Source organism: Oncorhynchus nerka, linkage group LG6 (genome assembly GCF_034236695.1).
Source record: "Oncorhynchus nerka isolate Pitt River linkage group LG6, Oner_Uvic_2.0, whole genome shotgun sequence".
Classification (NCBI taxonomy): domain Eukaryota; kingdom Metazoa; phylum Chordata; class Actinopteri; order Salmoniformes; family Salmonidae; genus Oncorhynchus; species Oncorhynchus nerka.
Genome location: NC_088401.1, coordinates 51,557,271 through 51,574,513, shown reverse-complemented (window position 1 = coordinate 51,574,513; position 17,243 = coordinate 51,557,271). Strand labels below are relative to the sequence as shown.

The following is a 17,243-nucleotide window of genomic DNA, read 5'->3' as shown; positions in this document are numbered from 1 at the left end:
AGGACTGGTCTAAGGTTCCTCCCAGTGTGTTCTCCACCCTCGTTACACTCATATTGAAAACGGGGGTGTTTTGATCCATACCTGTTCGAGGATGAAAAGGATTGCTTGTTTAAACAATCTTTCTCTGATCAATTGTATTAGTACAAAATATAATTTCCTCAAATGTTTTAGTATACAATATTGCTCAGTATTTAAGGTATTTATTTTGCACAGTAATTATTAAAAAAATATCAAGGGTGTCAATAATTTGACCCCACTGTATCTAGGCTTACCCTGAATGTGTTTATAGGCCACAGGATGAAGATACGGTTGCAGTTGATAGTGACAAATGCACATGCTGGATCGTAATCACATTCCCGTGGTGTGGTGCTGCAATATACTGTATCCCTACTGTTCTATGGGCTTTTGATAACGGTGCACCAGCTCAGCGCAACGGTTGCTACTTACTCCAAAGTTGCGACTCCTTGTCGGTTCGCCGGCTGAGGGGTCGAAATGTGGGCGCTGCCCGGTTCTTTTATTTATTTATAGATTTTTCTGTTGCACATTATTACATCAGTTATTTTTCTTCAGTTGGGATATCCTTTAATTAGGACATATATTAGCCTGGTTTTATTATGAGGGTGGTGTTGTCTTGTTAGCTTTGTTTTTTTACATGGTTGTCATCCCGTCACTCTAATGGGACACTAGTCCCTTTAATAATGTTTACATACGCTTTTTAAAATAAATACACATTTAACTGGGCACTTTACTCATTTCATATTTTCATACTGTGCTTACATTTTATACTGTATTTCTTAATTCCATTATTTCACTTTTAGATGTGTGAATTGTTAGATACAACTGCACTGTTGGCGCTAGGGACACAAGCATTTCGCTACATCTGCTCAATGTGTATGTGACCAATACATTTTGATTTAGTACTAGGCCTATCAGAAATGAAAGTCTTAAACATGAGCAGGCTATTTAACCCACAGTTGTGTGCCTTTGCTTACCTGAAATGGCAGAATCTCCATGTACATTGCCCCTGTGTGTGCTACCTGAATTACCTGCATGTACCAGCAGGAGTTGCTCTGAGACCATGGAATATCAGATAATAATCATGAACAATTCAGTCTAGAATGACTTCCTGCAGGTGGCTTTCAGGCACATTTTAAACCATTTCAAATTAGGCCAAATTAAACCACCTTTAACAATATAGGGCCTAGTAATGATGAAAACAACCAATTATAATGGTCATGTAAACTCCGCAAAAAAATAAACTTCCCTTTTCAGGGCCCTGTCTTTCAAAGATCATTTGTAAAAATCCAAATAACTTCACAGATCTTCATTGTAAAGGGTTTAAACACTGTTTGCCATGCTTGTTCAATGAACCATAAACAATTAATGAACATGCACCTGTGGAACGGTCGTTAAGAGACTAACAGCTTACTGACAGTAGGCAATTAAGGTCACAATTATGAAAACTTAGGACACTAAAGAGACATTTCTACTGACTCAAAACACAAAGAAAGATGCCCAGGGTCCCTGCTCATCTGTGTGAATGTGCATGCTGCAAGAAGGCATGAGGACTGCAGATGTGGCCAGGGCAATACATTGCGATGTGAGACGCTTAAGACGGTGCTACAAGGAGACAGGACAGACAGCTGATCGTCCTCACAGTGGCAGACCACGTGATGGTCGGATTCGCCTTGATCATCAAAGGAATGATCGTTACACCGAGGCCTGTACTCTGGAGCGGGATTGATTTGGAGGTGGAGGGTCTCTTAAGGTCTGGGGCAGTATGTCACATCATTGGACTGAGCTTGCTGTCATTGCAGGCAATCTCAATGCTGTGCATTACAGGGAAAACATCCTCCTCCCTCATGTGGTACCCTTCCTGCAGGCTCATCCTGACTTGATCCTCCAGCATGACAATGCCACCAGCCATACTGCTCGTTCTGTGCGTGATATCCTGAAAGACAGGAATGTCAGTGTTCTGCCATGGCCAGCGAAGAGCCCGGATCTTAATACCATTGAGCACGTCTGGGACCTGTTGGATCTGAGGGCTAGGGCCATTCCCCCAGAAAAATCCAGGAACTTGCAGGTTCCTCGGTGGAAGAGTGGGGTAACATCGCACAGCAAGAACTGGCAAATCTGGTGCAGTCCATGACGAGGAGATGCACTGCAGTACTTAATGCAGCTGGTGGCCACACCATATACTGACTGTTACTTTTGATTTTGACCCCCCCCCCCCTTTATGCCTAAGTGATTTAGGAGGAACTTGGATAACAACACACTTGGCTAAACATGTTGGTATTTTGACCTCAATTAATGTTTATAAGCCTATTCATGTATAATCTCACTGGTTGCACAATGCACATCCAGCCTATATATAGATGTTTTTTTTCCTGGTTAACTGTGCCAGCATATCTCAGTGGTCACTTCTGAATGTTCTCAGTTCCAATCTCTCAGTCTGTGGACTGAGAAGTTCAAACCCAAAGCTACTGTCTGGTGTTCTTTTTATTTCAATATAATTTGGTTCACAAAAGTTAGCCTATAAATCAAGAGAAATTGGTTATTGATCAAATGTATCTTCTTAAGCCATATGCACTATAATAAACTATAGCCTAGGAAACTAATCTACAACACCTAGTCAGTTCATTATGACTTGAAATGCATACTCAATCATTTCTTTCTTTATTTCACCTGTATTTAACCAGGTAGGCTAGTTGAGAACAAGTTCTCATTTGCAACTGCGACCTGGCCAAGATAAAGCAAAGCAGTTCGACACATACAACAACACAAGAGTTACACATGGAATAAACAAACATACAATCAATAATACAGTAGAAAAATCTATATACAGCATGTGCAAATAAGGTAGGATAAGAGAGGTAAGGCAATAAATAGGCCATGGTGGCAAAGTAATTACGTTCCAGTCATTGGCAGCAGAGAACTGGATGGAGAGGCAGCCAAAGAAAGAATTGGCTTTGGGGGTGACCAGTGAGATATACAGTACCTGCTGGAGCGTGTGCTACTATGGTGACCAGTAAGCTGAAATAAGGCGGGGCTTTACCTAGCAGAGACTTGTAGATGACCTGGAGCCAGTGGGTTTGGCGACGAGTATGAAGCGAGGGCCAGCAAACGAGAGCATACAGGTCGGGGTGTTGGGTAGTATATGGGGCTTTGGTGACAAAATGGATGGCACTGTGATAGACTGCATCCAATTTGTTGAGTAGAGTGTTGGAGGCTATTTTGTAAATGACATCGCCGAAGTCGAGGATCGTTAGGATGGTCAGTTTTACAAGGGTATGTTTGGCAGCATGAGTGAAGGATGCTCTGTTTGCGAAATAGGAAGCCAATTCTAGATTTAATTTTGTACCTATCCAAAGTCCCTGGTTTTGCAGTCTATGAATGTAAGCTTTATATCAGGTAGATGGCGCTCTAGAATCACGAATGAGAGAAGTGAGTGCTTTGTTTTGAAAATAGTGTGGCCTGTATGCTAACTCTGAAGCAATTTTAATAGATCCTTCAATTCATTGCAAAACCGTCTAAACTAATAAAACGAAAACGAAACCTGGCAGGGGGCATAAAAAAATGATTTAAATCTACCAAATGATCTTAATAATGTAACAATCATCAAATGTTGTACCAAAATATTTTCTGACTCACTCACTGGTAACCTGCAGTTCAGTCTTGAATCTTGTTTGTATTTGTTATTTTTTTATTTAACTAGGCAAGTCAGTTAAGAAAAAATCTTATTTTACAATGACGACCTATCACGAATAGGTATAACCGCCTCCCCTAACCCGGACGACGCTGGGCTAATTGTGCGCCGCCCTACATAACATAGGTTAAGGAAGACTTGTGCAATACACTGAGTAACGTAGCCTAGATCATAGCAGATGTCGTAAATCGTTCTGCAGCCTCGCCTTCTCGGCGCAGGGTTAGCTCCGAGGTTACTTCAGCTGTCTAACTATCTAATGTACGAAAACCTAGCGTTTTTGGAAAAAATATTCAAAATACAAAAATGAGTTTTTTTTTCTTATTGATGAATGAGGGTTTAACAATTAGGATACCTTCCCTATTGAGAGTTTACATTTTGAACTTCCATTCTTATATTGTAGCCTACAATGAGGCTTTAAAAAAATGTATCATCAATAAAACATATTATTTAAATGAATGGGTATAATTGTGTGCTAAAGTAGTTTGTAAATCAGCTTATAGGCTACCATTTTTATGCTTCAGGTAGCCTTTGCCTTGACATTTCGCAAACATTTGACAAATTAAAATGTAGGCTTTGGTTTGAGTATATAGTTTAATATTGAACTAGTTTTATTGTTGCAATGTAAAAAACAAAAAACAAAGATTATGTTTGTAGGCTACAGTATTGCAGTCCTATCTGCCCGGTCATTTCTTCACCTTAAATTATACGCTAGATGGCGCTCTAGGATCATAAATAAAATAAGGATTTTCAGTAGGCCCATAGATAATCAACGGGGTGCCCAAACTTCCCACACGGCTTAAGGTCCAGTCCCTTTCAATACAATTCAGGATTAAGGTAGTGAATGTAAACGAACCACTGTTTAAGATTTTCATTTAAAAACAATATATATATATATATAGCTATGCAATTGGAAGAAAAGGTTATGACAATAACATGTTTTATTATTATAGAACATGTTTTTACAAAGTTATCTTCGGCTTCATGTCATGTTAAAAAAAAGTGTAGTTGCTCTCATGAAATTGTATTAAATGAACACTAGGCCCACTCTTTGATGGCATGCACATCTTGCCTCTGTCCACATAGAAAATAACAAACACTGTGAACAGGGCCCAAATTCACAAAACCTTTCTTTAAGGAGAAATGTAACATGTTTTAAAACAGTAATCTTAGTAATAAATATTTTAACGTGATTACCATTGCTAGCTAGATATCTATCTAAAACGGCTGCCTAGCAACAAACATCTTAAGAAGATTTCAAATCAAATTTCATTTGTCACATACACATATTTAGCAGATGTTATTGCGGGTGTAATGAAATGCTTGTGTTCCTAGCTCCAACCGTGCAGTAATATCTAACAATTCACAACAATACACTCAAATCTAAAAGTGAAAAAATGGAATTAAGAAATATATAAATATTAGATTGAGCAATGTCGGAGTGGCATTGACTAGAATACAGTAGAATACATTATATACATATGAGATGAGTAAAGCAGTGTGTAAACATTATCAAAGTGACTTGTGATTCCATGTCTATGTTTTTAGGGCAGCAGCTTCTAAGGCTTAGGGTTGAGTAACTGGGTGGTAGCCGGCTAGTGATGGCTATTTAACAGTCTGATGGCCTTGAGATATAAACTGATTTTCAGTCTCTCGGTCTCAGCTTTGATGCACCTGTACCGACCTTGCCTTCTGGATGATAACGGGGTGAACAGGCCGCGGCTCAGGTGGTTGATGTCCTTGGCGATCTTTTTTACCTTTTCTGTGACATTGGATGCTGTAAATGTCTTGGAGGGCAAGTAGTTAGCCCCTGGTGATGCATTGGGCAGATCGCACCACCCTCTGGAGAGCCCTGGGGTTGCGAGCGGTGCAATGGTCGTACCAAGCGGTGATACAGCCCAACAGATGCTCTCAATTGTGCATCTGTAGAGGTTTGAGGGACCAAGGACCAAGCTAAATTTCTTCAGCCTCTTGAGGTTGAAGAGGCGCTATTGCGCCTTCTTTACACACTGTCTGTGTGGGTAGACCATTTCAGATCAGAACTGATGTGTTCACCGAGGAACTGTGCTCCCTCTGCTGTTTCCTGAAGTCCATGATCAGCTCCTTTGTTTTGTTAACGTTGAGTGATAGGTTATTTTCCTGGCATCTCTCTCCCAGGGCCCTCACCTCCTCCCTGTAGGCTGTCTCGTCATTGTTGGTAATCAGGCCTACTACTGTTGGGTTGTCTGCAAACTTGATGATTGACTTGGAGGCGTGCATGGCCACGCAGTCATGGGTGAACAAGGAGTACAGGAGGAGGCTGAGTACACACCCTTGTGGGGCCCCTGTGTTGAGGATCAGCAAAGTGGAGGTGTTGTTTCCTACCTTCACCACCTGGGGGTGGCCCGTCAGGAAGTCCAGGACCCAGTTGTACAGGGCGGGGTTCAGACCCAGGGCCCCGAGGTTAATGATGAGCTTGGAGGGTGAGCTATAGTCAATTAACAGCATTCTTACGTAGGTATTCCTCTTGTCCAGATGGAATAGGGCAGTGTGCAGTGTGATGGCGATTACATTGTCTGTGGATCTATTGGGGCGGTAAGAAAATGTAAGTGGTTCTAGGGTGTCAGGTGGAGGTGATATGACCCTAGCCTCTAAAAGCACTTCATGATGTGACAGAAGTGAGTGCTACGGGTCAGTAATTTAGTTCAGTTACCTTTGCTTTCTTGGGTACGTGAACAATGGTGGATATATTGAAGAAAGTGGGGACAGCAGACTGTGATAGGGAGAGATTGAATATGTCCGTAAACCCTCCAGCCAGCTGGTCTGCGCATGCTCTGAGGTTGCGACTAGGGATGCCATCTGGGCCGGCAGCCTTGCGAGGGTTAACACGCTTAAATGTCTTACTCACGTCGTGCGTCGGTGGCACTGTGTTATCCTCAAAGTGGGCGAAGAAGGTGTTTAGCTTGTCCAGGAGCAAGACTTCGGTGTCAGCGATGTGGCTGGTTAACCCTTTGTAGTCCCTGCCATAGAAGATATTTGAATTATTTTCATATGAACTTCTCAATTTTAAGATGTTATTAAGGAATTGCAGTTATGAACCTCTTAGGAACTTCTTTTTTTTTCTTAAAAAAGCTTCTTAAATTTTTGCGTAAGAAGTGTTTTGTGAATCTGGGCCCAGCTCCGCCATTCAACCGGTTAGCAGGGCACTGTGCAGGACGAGACCCCCCCCCCCTCTTTCTCTCTCTCTGCGTGTGAGGGAGAGAAATGACCGCTGTGTGTGCTCGGCCGGGTCAGTCAGGTGATTGTTGGTGAGTGTGAGCAAGGTGAATTCGCCGTCGGACAATGCAATGGGGGTGCAAGGAAATGCGGGGGGCGGATGAAACGATCGTAATGCTCCGTGTAATGCATGTTAATGTAACAGGCACCGAGGGACTGTCGGTACATCCAACTGAGTGCTTAGGGATTATTTATCACAAAACATTTGTATTATGTTGGGGAACGGTTGATCCCGGATAGCTACACACTAATCCTCCACTCCGTTAATTAAAAAGACGATGAAACCAATGGAAATTGTGTTTTTTCAGAAATGTAATCATTTCTGGAGAAGCTTAACCATCTGCTGGAGGTTAAGTCTGTGAGCAGATTGTGTTTTCTGGTTATTTAAACCTGCGGATTTAACTTTTTTTTCTAGAAGAAGGGCGGGTGGAGGGTTTCTGTGGGTGAGGGGGGAAGGAGGAGGAAAGAAGGGGGTCGTCGCTAAGGAAGGGTGTCCAACAAGCTCTCACAGTTTCATGCCAGAATTAGACCTTCATGTTTCTCAAATATCACATTTCGAAGATGTTCCAAACGTCAAATTTCGAAGTGTTTGGTTACTTAAATTGTATCGTTAAATTAAGCATTACCTCTGAATTTGGACGTCGAAGACAGATTTGTATCATGGTGATCTGCCTGGGGTTTCGGGAAGATATTTATTTGGTGTCAGTGGCTGTGTTGTCAGCTCAAGTGGAGAAATTCGAGCTTGAGCCACGGCGTTTAATTAGAATGCGACTCGAGTCTGTCGAGAGAGGAGGCCTAGCGCGCGGAGGGATTCTGTAAACCTAGTGTGTCTGCGTGTGTGCGCGCACGTGGTTGATATCTGACTGACTGGCCAGGATTAAAGGGGAAACGAATAGATGTGCGCAAACATGTACGGCACTATTAACACCTGCCAGCTCCATCATCTAGTCAAGTTATTCCATCCTGTTATTCATGACTTGGGCTAACATTTAGCCTTGCCTGTGTCTTTTGTCATGCTTTTATGTTATCTAGGGTGGCCCAGTGGTTAGCGCGTTGGACTAGTAACCGGAAGGTTGCAAGTTCAAACCCCCGAGCTGACAAGGTACAAATCTGTCGTTCTGCAAATTATAATGTAAAATGTAATTTAGATATAATCCGAACAGTAATACCTTAATGTGATTAAAGGGCGTGATTGTGGTTTTATGAAGTTGCTTTTATGATGATTGTGTTGATACATGTTCAGGTCTACTTACACAGAGAGAGGAGTTGTAATGCGTGTTTGTACCAGAGTATCAGTTCCTCTTTGAACGATTGTCATTATTTTTGAGATGGTAAAATAGATGCTCACAAACAACCTTTAAAATTGAATAACCCATTAATGATAATTTTTGTAAACCCCAAATTCTCTATGCTGATTTAAATCATCAATGTGGTCATTTGGGCATTCATTTTCTAGGAAGCTATTGGAGGCACAGTTTCATATACTGGCCAGTATCTATATGAAACAAGAATAGCCTTTTTTAGTGGCTTTTATTTCCAACTCTGTGTCTATGTAAAGTGTTGTCTTTATGGCCTGAAGGACAGTTTGCAGTGCGAGACCTCTGAAACCTCCGTCAGCTGCGCAGCGCAGTAACTAGAAAACGACACCCTCGATGAAAAGCAATTAGCTATTAATCCAGATCAGCCCCTGATGTCTCGACTGAAAGCTACGCTGCTTTCGCGTCTCTAATCGCTCCGAGGAGCTGCACCAGAGAAAGGGTTAATGCTACTGTAATTAGAGTCGCTGCTCTCGTGTCTTCGTTCTCCAATACAGTGCTGCTCGCAACTACGGAACCCCTCCCTCTCCTTACACACACACACGCGCGCACACACACACACACACACACACACACACACACACACACACACACACACACACACACACACACACACACACACACACACCCTCCTCCCCACCAGCCCGATTGTCTAATAAACTGGAAATTCAGAGCGCGAGCCTCCCGCGCTCACACACTGCTGGTATTGCGCGCGGGGAGCACAACACATAGAGACGCTCAACTCCTCTCCTCCCCTCCAAGTTTACATTCTTGTTTTTATTATTCTAAAGAGCATTACTTTGATGAAAGTAGGCTACATTGTAAGTGCGTAAAGGAGCAATACGCTCTGAAGTGTTTGATTGTTTGTTTTCTACAACAACTGGAAACGAATCCACGAATCATTTTACAAAGCGCATAATGTCAGTTACGGGTAAACTCATCCTGTGCTGTTTTCACGGTTGATGATTTTCTTGGGAAGCTTTGAGATGGAGCACAGGCTCACGAGCACGCGGTGGACACCGTTAACCGGGCTGGTGGTGTGCCTGCTGGTGTGCGCGTGTGTGGTGGACCTGGTTCTGGCACAGATTCGGTACTCCATCCCCGAGGAGTTGGACCACGGGGCTTTTGTCGGTAACATCGCTGAGGACCTCGGTTTGGACGTGGCCAAACTGTCCGCCCGTCGCTTCCGGATAGTCTCCGGTGCCAAGAAACAGTACTTAGAGGTGAATCTGGAAAACGGTATTTTATTTGTTAACGAGAAGATCGACCGCGAGGAGCTGTGTGAACGGAGCCCGACCTGCTTCTTACACTTGCAAGTGGTGATCGAGAATCCGTTAGAACTGTACAGAGTGGAGGTGGAGATTTTGGATGTGAACGACAACTCTCCCAGCTTCCCGTGGAGCGAGTTCAATCTGGAGATTACAGAGTCAGCGGCGCCCGGGTCCCGGTTCCCGTTGGAGAGCGCGCAGGACCAGGACGTGGGCACCAACTCGCTCCGATCCTACCAGCTGAGCTCCAACGAGCACTTTGTACTAAACATCCAGACACGTAATGACGGGAGCAAGTTTGCCGAGCTCGTGCTGGGGACCCCGCTGGACAGGGAGCAGCAGAAGACGCACGAGATGGTGCTCACAGCCATGGACGGGGGTTCGCCAGAGCGTTCGGGCACGGCTCTCATCACCATCACGGTGCTGGATGCCAACGACAACGTGCCGGTTTTCGACCGGTCTGTTTACCGGGCGAGCCTGGTAGAAAACGCACCGAGAGGGACTTTAGTGCTGAAGCTAAATGCCACCGATTTGGACGAGGGTGCGAACGGAGAGGTCTCATACGCGTTCAGTGGGCACGCACCGCTCAAAGTGCGCGAGCTGTTCAGCGTGGACCAGTATACGGGTGAGATCAGAGTAAAGGGGATTGTGGACTATGAGAAAGCGAGTGTTTATGAGCTGTATGTGCAGGCTAAAGACAGGGGTCCCTCGGCAGTGGCCGTGCACAGTAAGGTACTGGTGGATGTCTTAGATGTGAATGACAACGCGCCGGAAGTCATCCTCACCTCCGTGTCCACACCTGTCCAGGAAGACGCGCCACCGGGCACGGTGATAGCCGTTATAAGCGTCATGGACCGGGACTCGGGAGAGAACGGGAATGTGGACTGCCAGATCCCCAGCAACGTCCCCTTCCAGCTCCACTCCTCCTTTAAGAACTACTACACGCTGGTGACTAGCGAGTTTCTCGACAGAGAAGCCGTCTCCGAGTACAACATCACCCTCACGGCCCGAGACCTGGGCTCCCCGTCTCTCTCCACGAGGAAAACCATCCTCGTCCAAGTGTCTGATATTAATGATAACCCCCCGCGCTTCGCACAGCCATCATACACAGTTTACGTGACCGAGAATAATGCCCCGGGCGCATTCATTTGCTCAGTCACTGCTTTCGACCCTGATTCTAATCAGAACGCCTATCTGTCCTACTCGATTCTAGAGGGTCAGATCCAAGGCATGCCCGTGTCCACTTACGTCTCCATCAACTCGGACAACGGAAACATTTATGCGCTGCGATCCTTTGACTACGAACAGCTAAGGAACTTTCAGATACGGGTGCAGGCGCAGGACGCCGGTTTCCCTCCGCTCAGCAGCAATGTCACGGTAAATGTGTTCGTTTTGGACCAGAATGATAATGCTCCGGTTATCGTGTCCCCATTGCCCAAGAACGGGACCGTGGCGACAGAGGTAGTCCCGAGGTCAGTGGATGCGGGGCACTTAGTCGCCAAGATCACTGCGCTGGATGCGGACGCAGGACAGAACTCGCGCCTCTCCTACCAGGTGCTCCAGGCTACGGACCCGGGGCTGGTCAGTGTCGCCCTCTACACGGGAGAAATAAGGACGATTCGCCGGTTCGTGGATAAGGACGCTACGAGGCAGAGAGTTGTCATCCTGGTCAAGGACAACGGGCAGCCGCCTCTCTCCGCCACCGTCTCTATCCTCCTCTCCGTGGTTGACAATGTGCCGGAGTCCCTGTCTGATTTCGGCGACCTCACTCTGAGCCCCCAGCCCCCCTCCAACCTCGCCCTCTACTTGATCGTGTCACTGAGCACCATCTCGCTAATCTTCCTGGTGGCTATTATCGTCCTGGCTGCGGTCAAGTGTTACAAGGACAGAGAGACCATCAGTGGGTATAACCTCCCCCCCTTTGCCTGCTGCTGTTGCGGGGGCTTCCAACCAGAGCCGCCCCCGGAGGTGTTCAAGAAATCTAACCTAAACCTGCAGATCTCCACCGGGGCGAAGGTGCCCACCAACTGCATGGAGGTCAATGGCAACGGTGCTCTGTCCCAAGCCTACTGTTATAAAGTATGTCTGACCCCCGAGTCAGCTAAGAGCGACTTTATGTTCCTGAAGCCGTGCAGCCCCATTAGCACCCCGAGGAACAACGAGGCAAAGGGGGCTGATAACTTGGCTTGGAGCGCGCACCACCGGAGCTCATCGGTGAATAACCATTCCGGAGCCACCACTCCAAATGAGGTAACGTGAGAGTAAATGTGTTGGCTTTCAAATAATTGATTTTGATAATCATCAAGTACACGACATTCCACCTAATGAAGGTCAAATCATACAATCGAAAGTGTAATATGTTTGCCTGGACTTGAACGATATTCATATCAACGTAAAAATAAATCGGACTTGGTAAACTTTCTCCTAATGCAACCAACACGTATTTAGTTTACATTTCTGTTGGTGTTTATATTTGACAAACCACAACCTTGATTATACAGTAATGGCATGTGAGTAAACAACAAGGAAGTGAAATAATTAGAGAGTGGATATTCTATTCACAAAGGCTACGACAGAAAGCGGAACACGCCACAGTATATTTTAGGCTGAGCATGTGTTGTGGAGCGCATTTCTCTCCTCTCGCACACAGAACTGAACAGTCTGCCAGAGATCTCCGTTTCACAGAGCAACGGAGAGGAATAAACCTCAGTCATGTTTTCATCGATGCTTGTATTTCGATCCCCGATCCACGTCTTGTTTCTCATCTATTTGCTCTGTCTATAATCCTCATTTTCCCATTGTTTGTTTATTGTTTATTTGTAAACACGTTTGGAATAATAGGGGGTTTTGAGAAATCCCATAACGTTTGTATGATTGAGTATTGTGGGTACAATGTCATTGTCTGTTCTGTCTGCTGCTATGTGATACGAGAGAGAGAGACAGACATGCAGTCTATACTTTCCTATAAAAATAAAAAAAACACCCGTTTGAATTGATTTCTTGTAGCGTCTGCGAATTTTTACCGGGCTACAAGGTGAACGGCTGACAGACACGTAATGACGGGACCACGTTTGAAATAGAACCCCGCTTGTCTGGGCTGTAGTATTCTATCAACGACCGTTCTGAAGAATTCTGCACCTCTACTCATTTTCATTCTAACGGTTTTGGGCCAATAACCCCACTAACTATGCCTCAAGGGCACAGGCACGGCCGAGCCATTATACGACTCACAATGCCGTGCATACGAAAGGGGGTCGCGTCCATTATTGATGAAAAATGCAAAGAGATCATTTTGGGGGACGGGTGAAGGGGTCCAAGTACCAGGCTGGGACGTGGCGCGCCTGTAGAGTGCCCTGGCGTTGTCCTCGCGGAATGAGAGAGGAGAGAGCTGTGGATCCTGTAACCCGGACTCAGGGGTAGACATAACATAGTTAACATCAATCCGGACTCAGGGCTAGCCATAACATAGTAAATGTAAATCAACTAGTATAATATGTACAGTTTCGTACGGTATGTATTAATTTGTGATGTCCACCATCCATTTTGTATGATATGTTAGAAATGACATTTTGTATGATATGTTACGAATTATATTTTGTATGATATGTTACGAATCACAATTTGTTGTGGGAATCGTTAGCTAGGTGGCTAACGTTAGCTAGGCTAGGGTTTAGGGTTTAGGGTTAAGGTTAGTAATTAGGTTAAAGGGTTAGGGTTATGCTAAGTAGTTGCTAATTAGCTAAAACGGTACGTGATGAGATCCGAACAACCAACCTTAGGATTGCTAAATGTTTCGTTATACACCTGCACCATCAACCCTGACCAGGCCCTTTATCTACTTCCTCAGAGTCAGATGAACTTGTGGATACCATTTGTATGTCAATGTGTTCAGTATGAAGGAAGCTCAAGGTAGTTTTCCAAGCCAATGCTAAATAGCACTAGCAAAATGACTGGGAGTCTATTGGAATTTGCTAGCATGTAACCATACCAAACGTAACATATCATACTAATTTGACTGTCCCAGATTTACCTTTACAATGTTACGTCTAGTCTATGAGACCAGGCTGGTAAACCCGTGTTCCGAGCAACTGTGAAGGATGGGGGAGGGAGAGAGAGGGGGAGGCGATGTCGACACCGCTGTTGCCGGAGTCACTAGATGGGACCGGCAGACCGTGAATGTGATGTGTGCGTATTGCCTTTTGTCATCTCTATAATCTGGTACAATGTAGGCAGACAGTATGACGGATAAAAGGACACATCTCCGTGTAGACGAAGACTAAAAATGTCAGTCCCGTTCATAGCAAGAACACCTCTGGCCATATAAAGAACTTGATTCTAGGTCATGATGATTGTTCTGCTAGCAGCTATGTCCCTCCAGGGGCTTGGTGTCCTTGATGACGTTAATTGGTACCCTTAAATCACCCCTGTGTTCCCCGAGAGTCATGTCGCGGATGAAAGCATAAAACCTCAAAGACTTACCAATGAAACAGTGGGATGGTTATATAGCCTAGTTGTCAGCCATAACGATGTTGTATGTAGGCCTGCGTGTAGTGTAATTTCAGCAGGGTGATACAAAAAAAAATACATAAATTGAGAAGGTGAAAAAGTGGAGTGGTCTGTGAAACAGAGAGATGACCTATAGCGTGTAAAGCTGCAAGGACTGCACAACTTTTCCCGCTTCTCAGCAAGACAGTAATTCAAAGCATGTTCTCAGATCATCAGAGTAATAGGAACATTAAAAAATGATGCATAAAACCCACAAAACAATTAGTTGTGTCATTTTCTTAATTTCCTGAGTGGCACGGTTTTCTTTGAAGATTAAAATCGTGTTTTCGTTTCATCCCGGTGGGGTTCTAATTGAGTTTTGTGTATTACTCCCGATGAATGTATTTTGAATACCGATTCCAATAATAGCTTACGTCGCATTCTTCCTGCTAACAGCTCTAAGTCAATTAATAGAGCGTGGAATCCATAGGCAACTATGAGATTTATACCCGGAATAAATATCACTCCGCGGTGCCGGTCCCCTCCCCTGCTGTGCTGCGGTGGATGAAAGCGAAATAATTGACAGGCAAGTCATTGCTTATGGCACGGCGCACTTCCTCACTGCGTTCTGAAATAAGGCCACAGGGTGGCAGTCAAGCTCCATGGAAAAAGATATCCGGATATAATGAAGCCTAGAATATGAAAATGTATACTATTGGATATGTATCCCTACTCTTCGGCAAAGTCGTTGAACCAGTAGGCTATATTACGGCTGGGTGATTTCAGAACGGTTGTTTGGTGGTTTGTAAGACAGGACATGTTTTAAGATAGTATTTTCTTTCCTTTATCTATAGCTCAAGCAACCAAACACAGACTGGACCCTCACAAAGAACCAGAACTCCTCTTTGAAAAGGTAACCATTGCTTTTGACATTACACTTACCTCAGCATACCGGTCTTTTGATATGTACGTTATTAATTTTGGGCCGGTGTGTGTTCATGCCATAAAGCATTATGTGATCATTTATGGTATGAATCTTTATCCTCTGCAGCTGTAACTCTATCAACATGGATGGCACTCTGATGAGGAAGGCCATGCATGCAGACCCAGAGAACTACATGACACCCATGACTGGCCAGTACTGGACCTGGGGCACCCACATGAGGGGTAGGTGAAGGCCTGGGCCTGAAACACACAGGCATGCACACACACACACACACACACACACACACACACACACACACACACACACACACACGCACACACACACGCGCACACACACACACACACACACACACACACACACACACACACACACACACACACACACACACACACACACACACACACAAACACACACACACACACACACTATCTAATGCCTCTCCCTGGATAATAGAAAACAGCCAATGAACAGGTGGCTAATGAGCACATAGGTGTTTTGTGATATCCGTCTCACCTTGATTTCAGTCACGCAGTATGTTAATTGACATAATCGCTCTACTTCCACAGACTACAAGATGTCTCCTCCTGCCACTGGGCCTCCTCCTCGCTCTTGGACCCCCCGGTGCACCCCTCCACCCCAGCAACAGCCCCAACCCCAGCAGCCTCCACTCCCGCCACACCCCCACCCCCACCCTCACCCTCACCCCCACCCACCTCCAGACTACCAGCATAACGTGTACATCCCGGGCACGCCGTCGGCTCTGTGCACCCTGAGGCCAGCAGCCACCCACCACCGCAGCGAGCTGGACGTCCACAACTCCTTCTCTACCTTTGGCAAGAAGAGACGCTTCATCCACAACTACGAGCCCCAGACAGACGCAGCAGCAGCTGTCATCAACAATGACCTGTATAATGATTAATAATGGGCTCCTGAGAGGGAATGAGTGAGTGAGTAGCCTCTATGGTATGAATGAGCCCTATGTCTGCTAACATAGTGAACAGACTAAGGATGAAAGGAGTAAATTCAATAAGTGTACAAATGCCAGAATGAATGAATGAACTTTCGACCTCTATAATAAAGGAACGAGGGAGATGGACTAATGTTGAGGAGATGAATCTAAGAAGAGTGACCTCATTTTTACATCTGCCACTGTTGGCCATTGCTATTTTTGACACATTATTGCCACATGTTTCCCACAGTCTGTTTTTCAATGGATTTGAGTCATTTACCAGACGCTCTTATCCAAAGCGATTTAAAGGAGCAATTAGGGTTAAGTGCCTTGCTCAATGGAACATAGACAGATTTTTCACCTAGTCGGCTTGGAGATTTGAACCAGCGACATTTTGGTTACTGGCCCAATGCTCTTAACTGCTAGGCTACCTGTAGCCCAGTATGATAAATCATCATTATTAATTATTAGTATTATGATCATTAGCATTATTATTTTGACAATCAGCGTGGATCAACAGTTTGACGAGAAACATACAAATAGCCTAAGATTGGACAGCGCTTTGCACATTGTTATAAATATGAATTCTATTTTTGAATGTTTAAGAAAAGGAAAATAAATACAAATAACCAGGTTGCATTCATTCACCTGAAACGTTTTAAAATGTGGGGGTCTGTCAAGCAGATCTTGTGTGAATGTATATGAATATAGCCTACTTGTAGATGCAAACTGCAATTGTGATGCAGGTGATCCACAAAGACTTAAACAGTCAACTACCCAACACATATACTGTATATACATTTCTGAGAATAAAGTATTTTTTCTCATATATGGTTTTCTTTCTTATATTATGGAGCCTATTACGCATTCTCTTGTCATCACCAGCTTCCCCAAACAGGCCTAGAGGCAGTAAAGGTTTAATTCTAAGGATGGATTAAATTGAGTGAGACACGTATTCAATGTTTAATCAGCTTGAGTCACCCATCCACTTTAAAGTTGGGAAATTGTTTTAGGGTAAAAAAGTTCCACGGCACACTAACTCCGGGGTAGGCTTTCTGCCACGGTAAGCTGTTTTCCGTGGCAAGGAATAAACATAGTAAAATGCTAACATATGCTAATTAGGGTGCTCGCATTTCCATTCGCCCGTAGAGAATAGTCGAGGTTCATTAACTGAACAAACAGAATCTCTCCTCGAAATATAATTTAATTAAAGACGGTGGGACTTGGACACAAGCCGCGGGCTAGCAGCTTCCGTTCCAAATGCCACACCTGGATGCGATATGCCGAACCGTCTGCCCACTCTCTCCATGCCCTTTTCCTT

The 17,243-nt window shown here is 44.6% G+C and overlaps 1 protein-coding gene across 1 annotated transcript; it reads left to right on the top strand.

Annotated features, from left to right (window-relative positions):
- Positions 1 to 8,984: 8,984 nt before the first annotated feature.
- On the top strand, positions 8,985 to 16,751 carry LOC115130578 (protocadherin beta-15-like). The gene is made up of 4 exons (XM_029661856.2): positions 8,985 to 11,792; positions 14,882 to 14,940; positions 15,079 to 15,194; positions 15,540 to 16,751. The coding sequence occupies exons 1-4, from the start codon at positions 9,237 to 9,239 to the stop codon at positions 15,890 to 15,892; spliced, it is 3,084 nt and encodes a 1,027-aa protein (XP_029517716.1). The 5' UTR covers positions 8,985 to 9,236; the 3' UTR covers positions 15,893 to 16,751.
- The last annotated feature ends 492 nt before the right edge of the window (positions 16,752 to 17,243 follow it).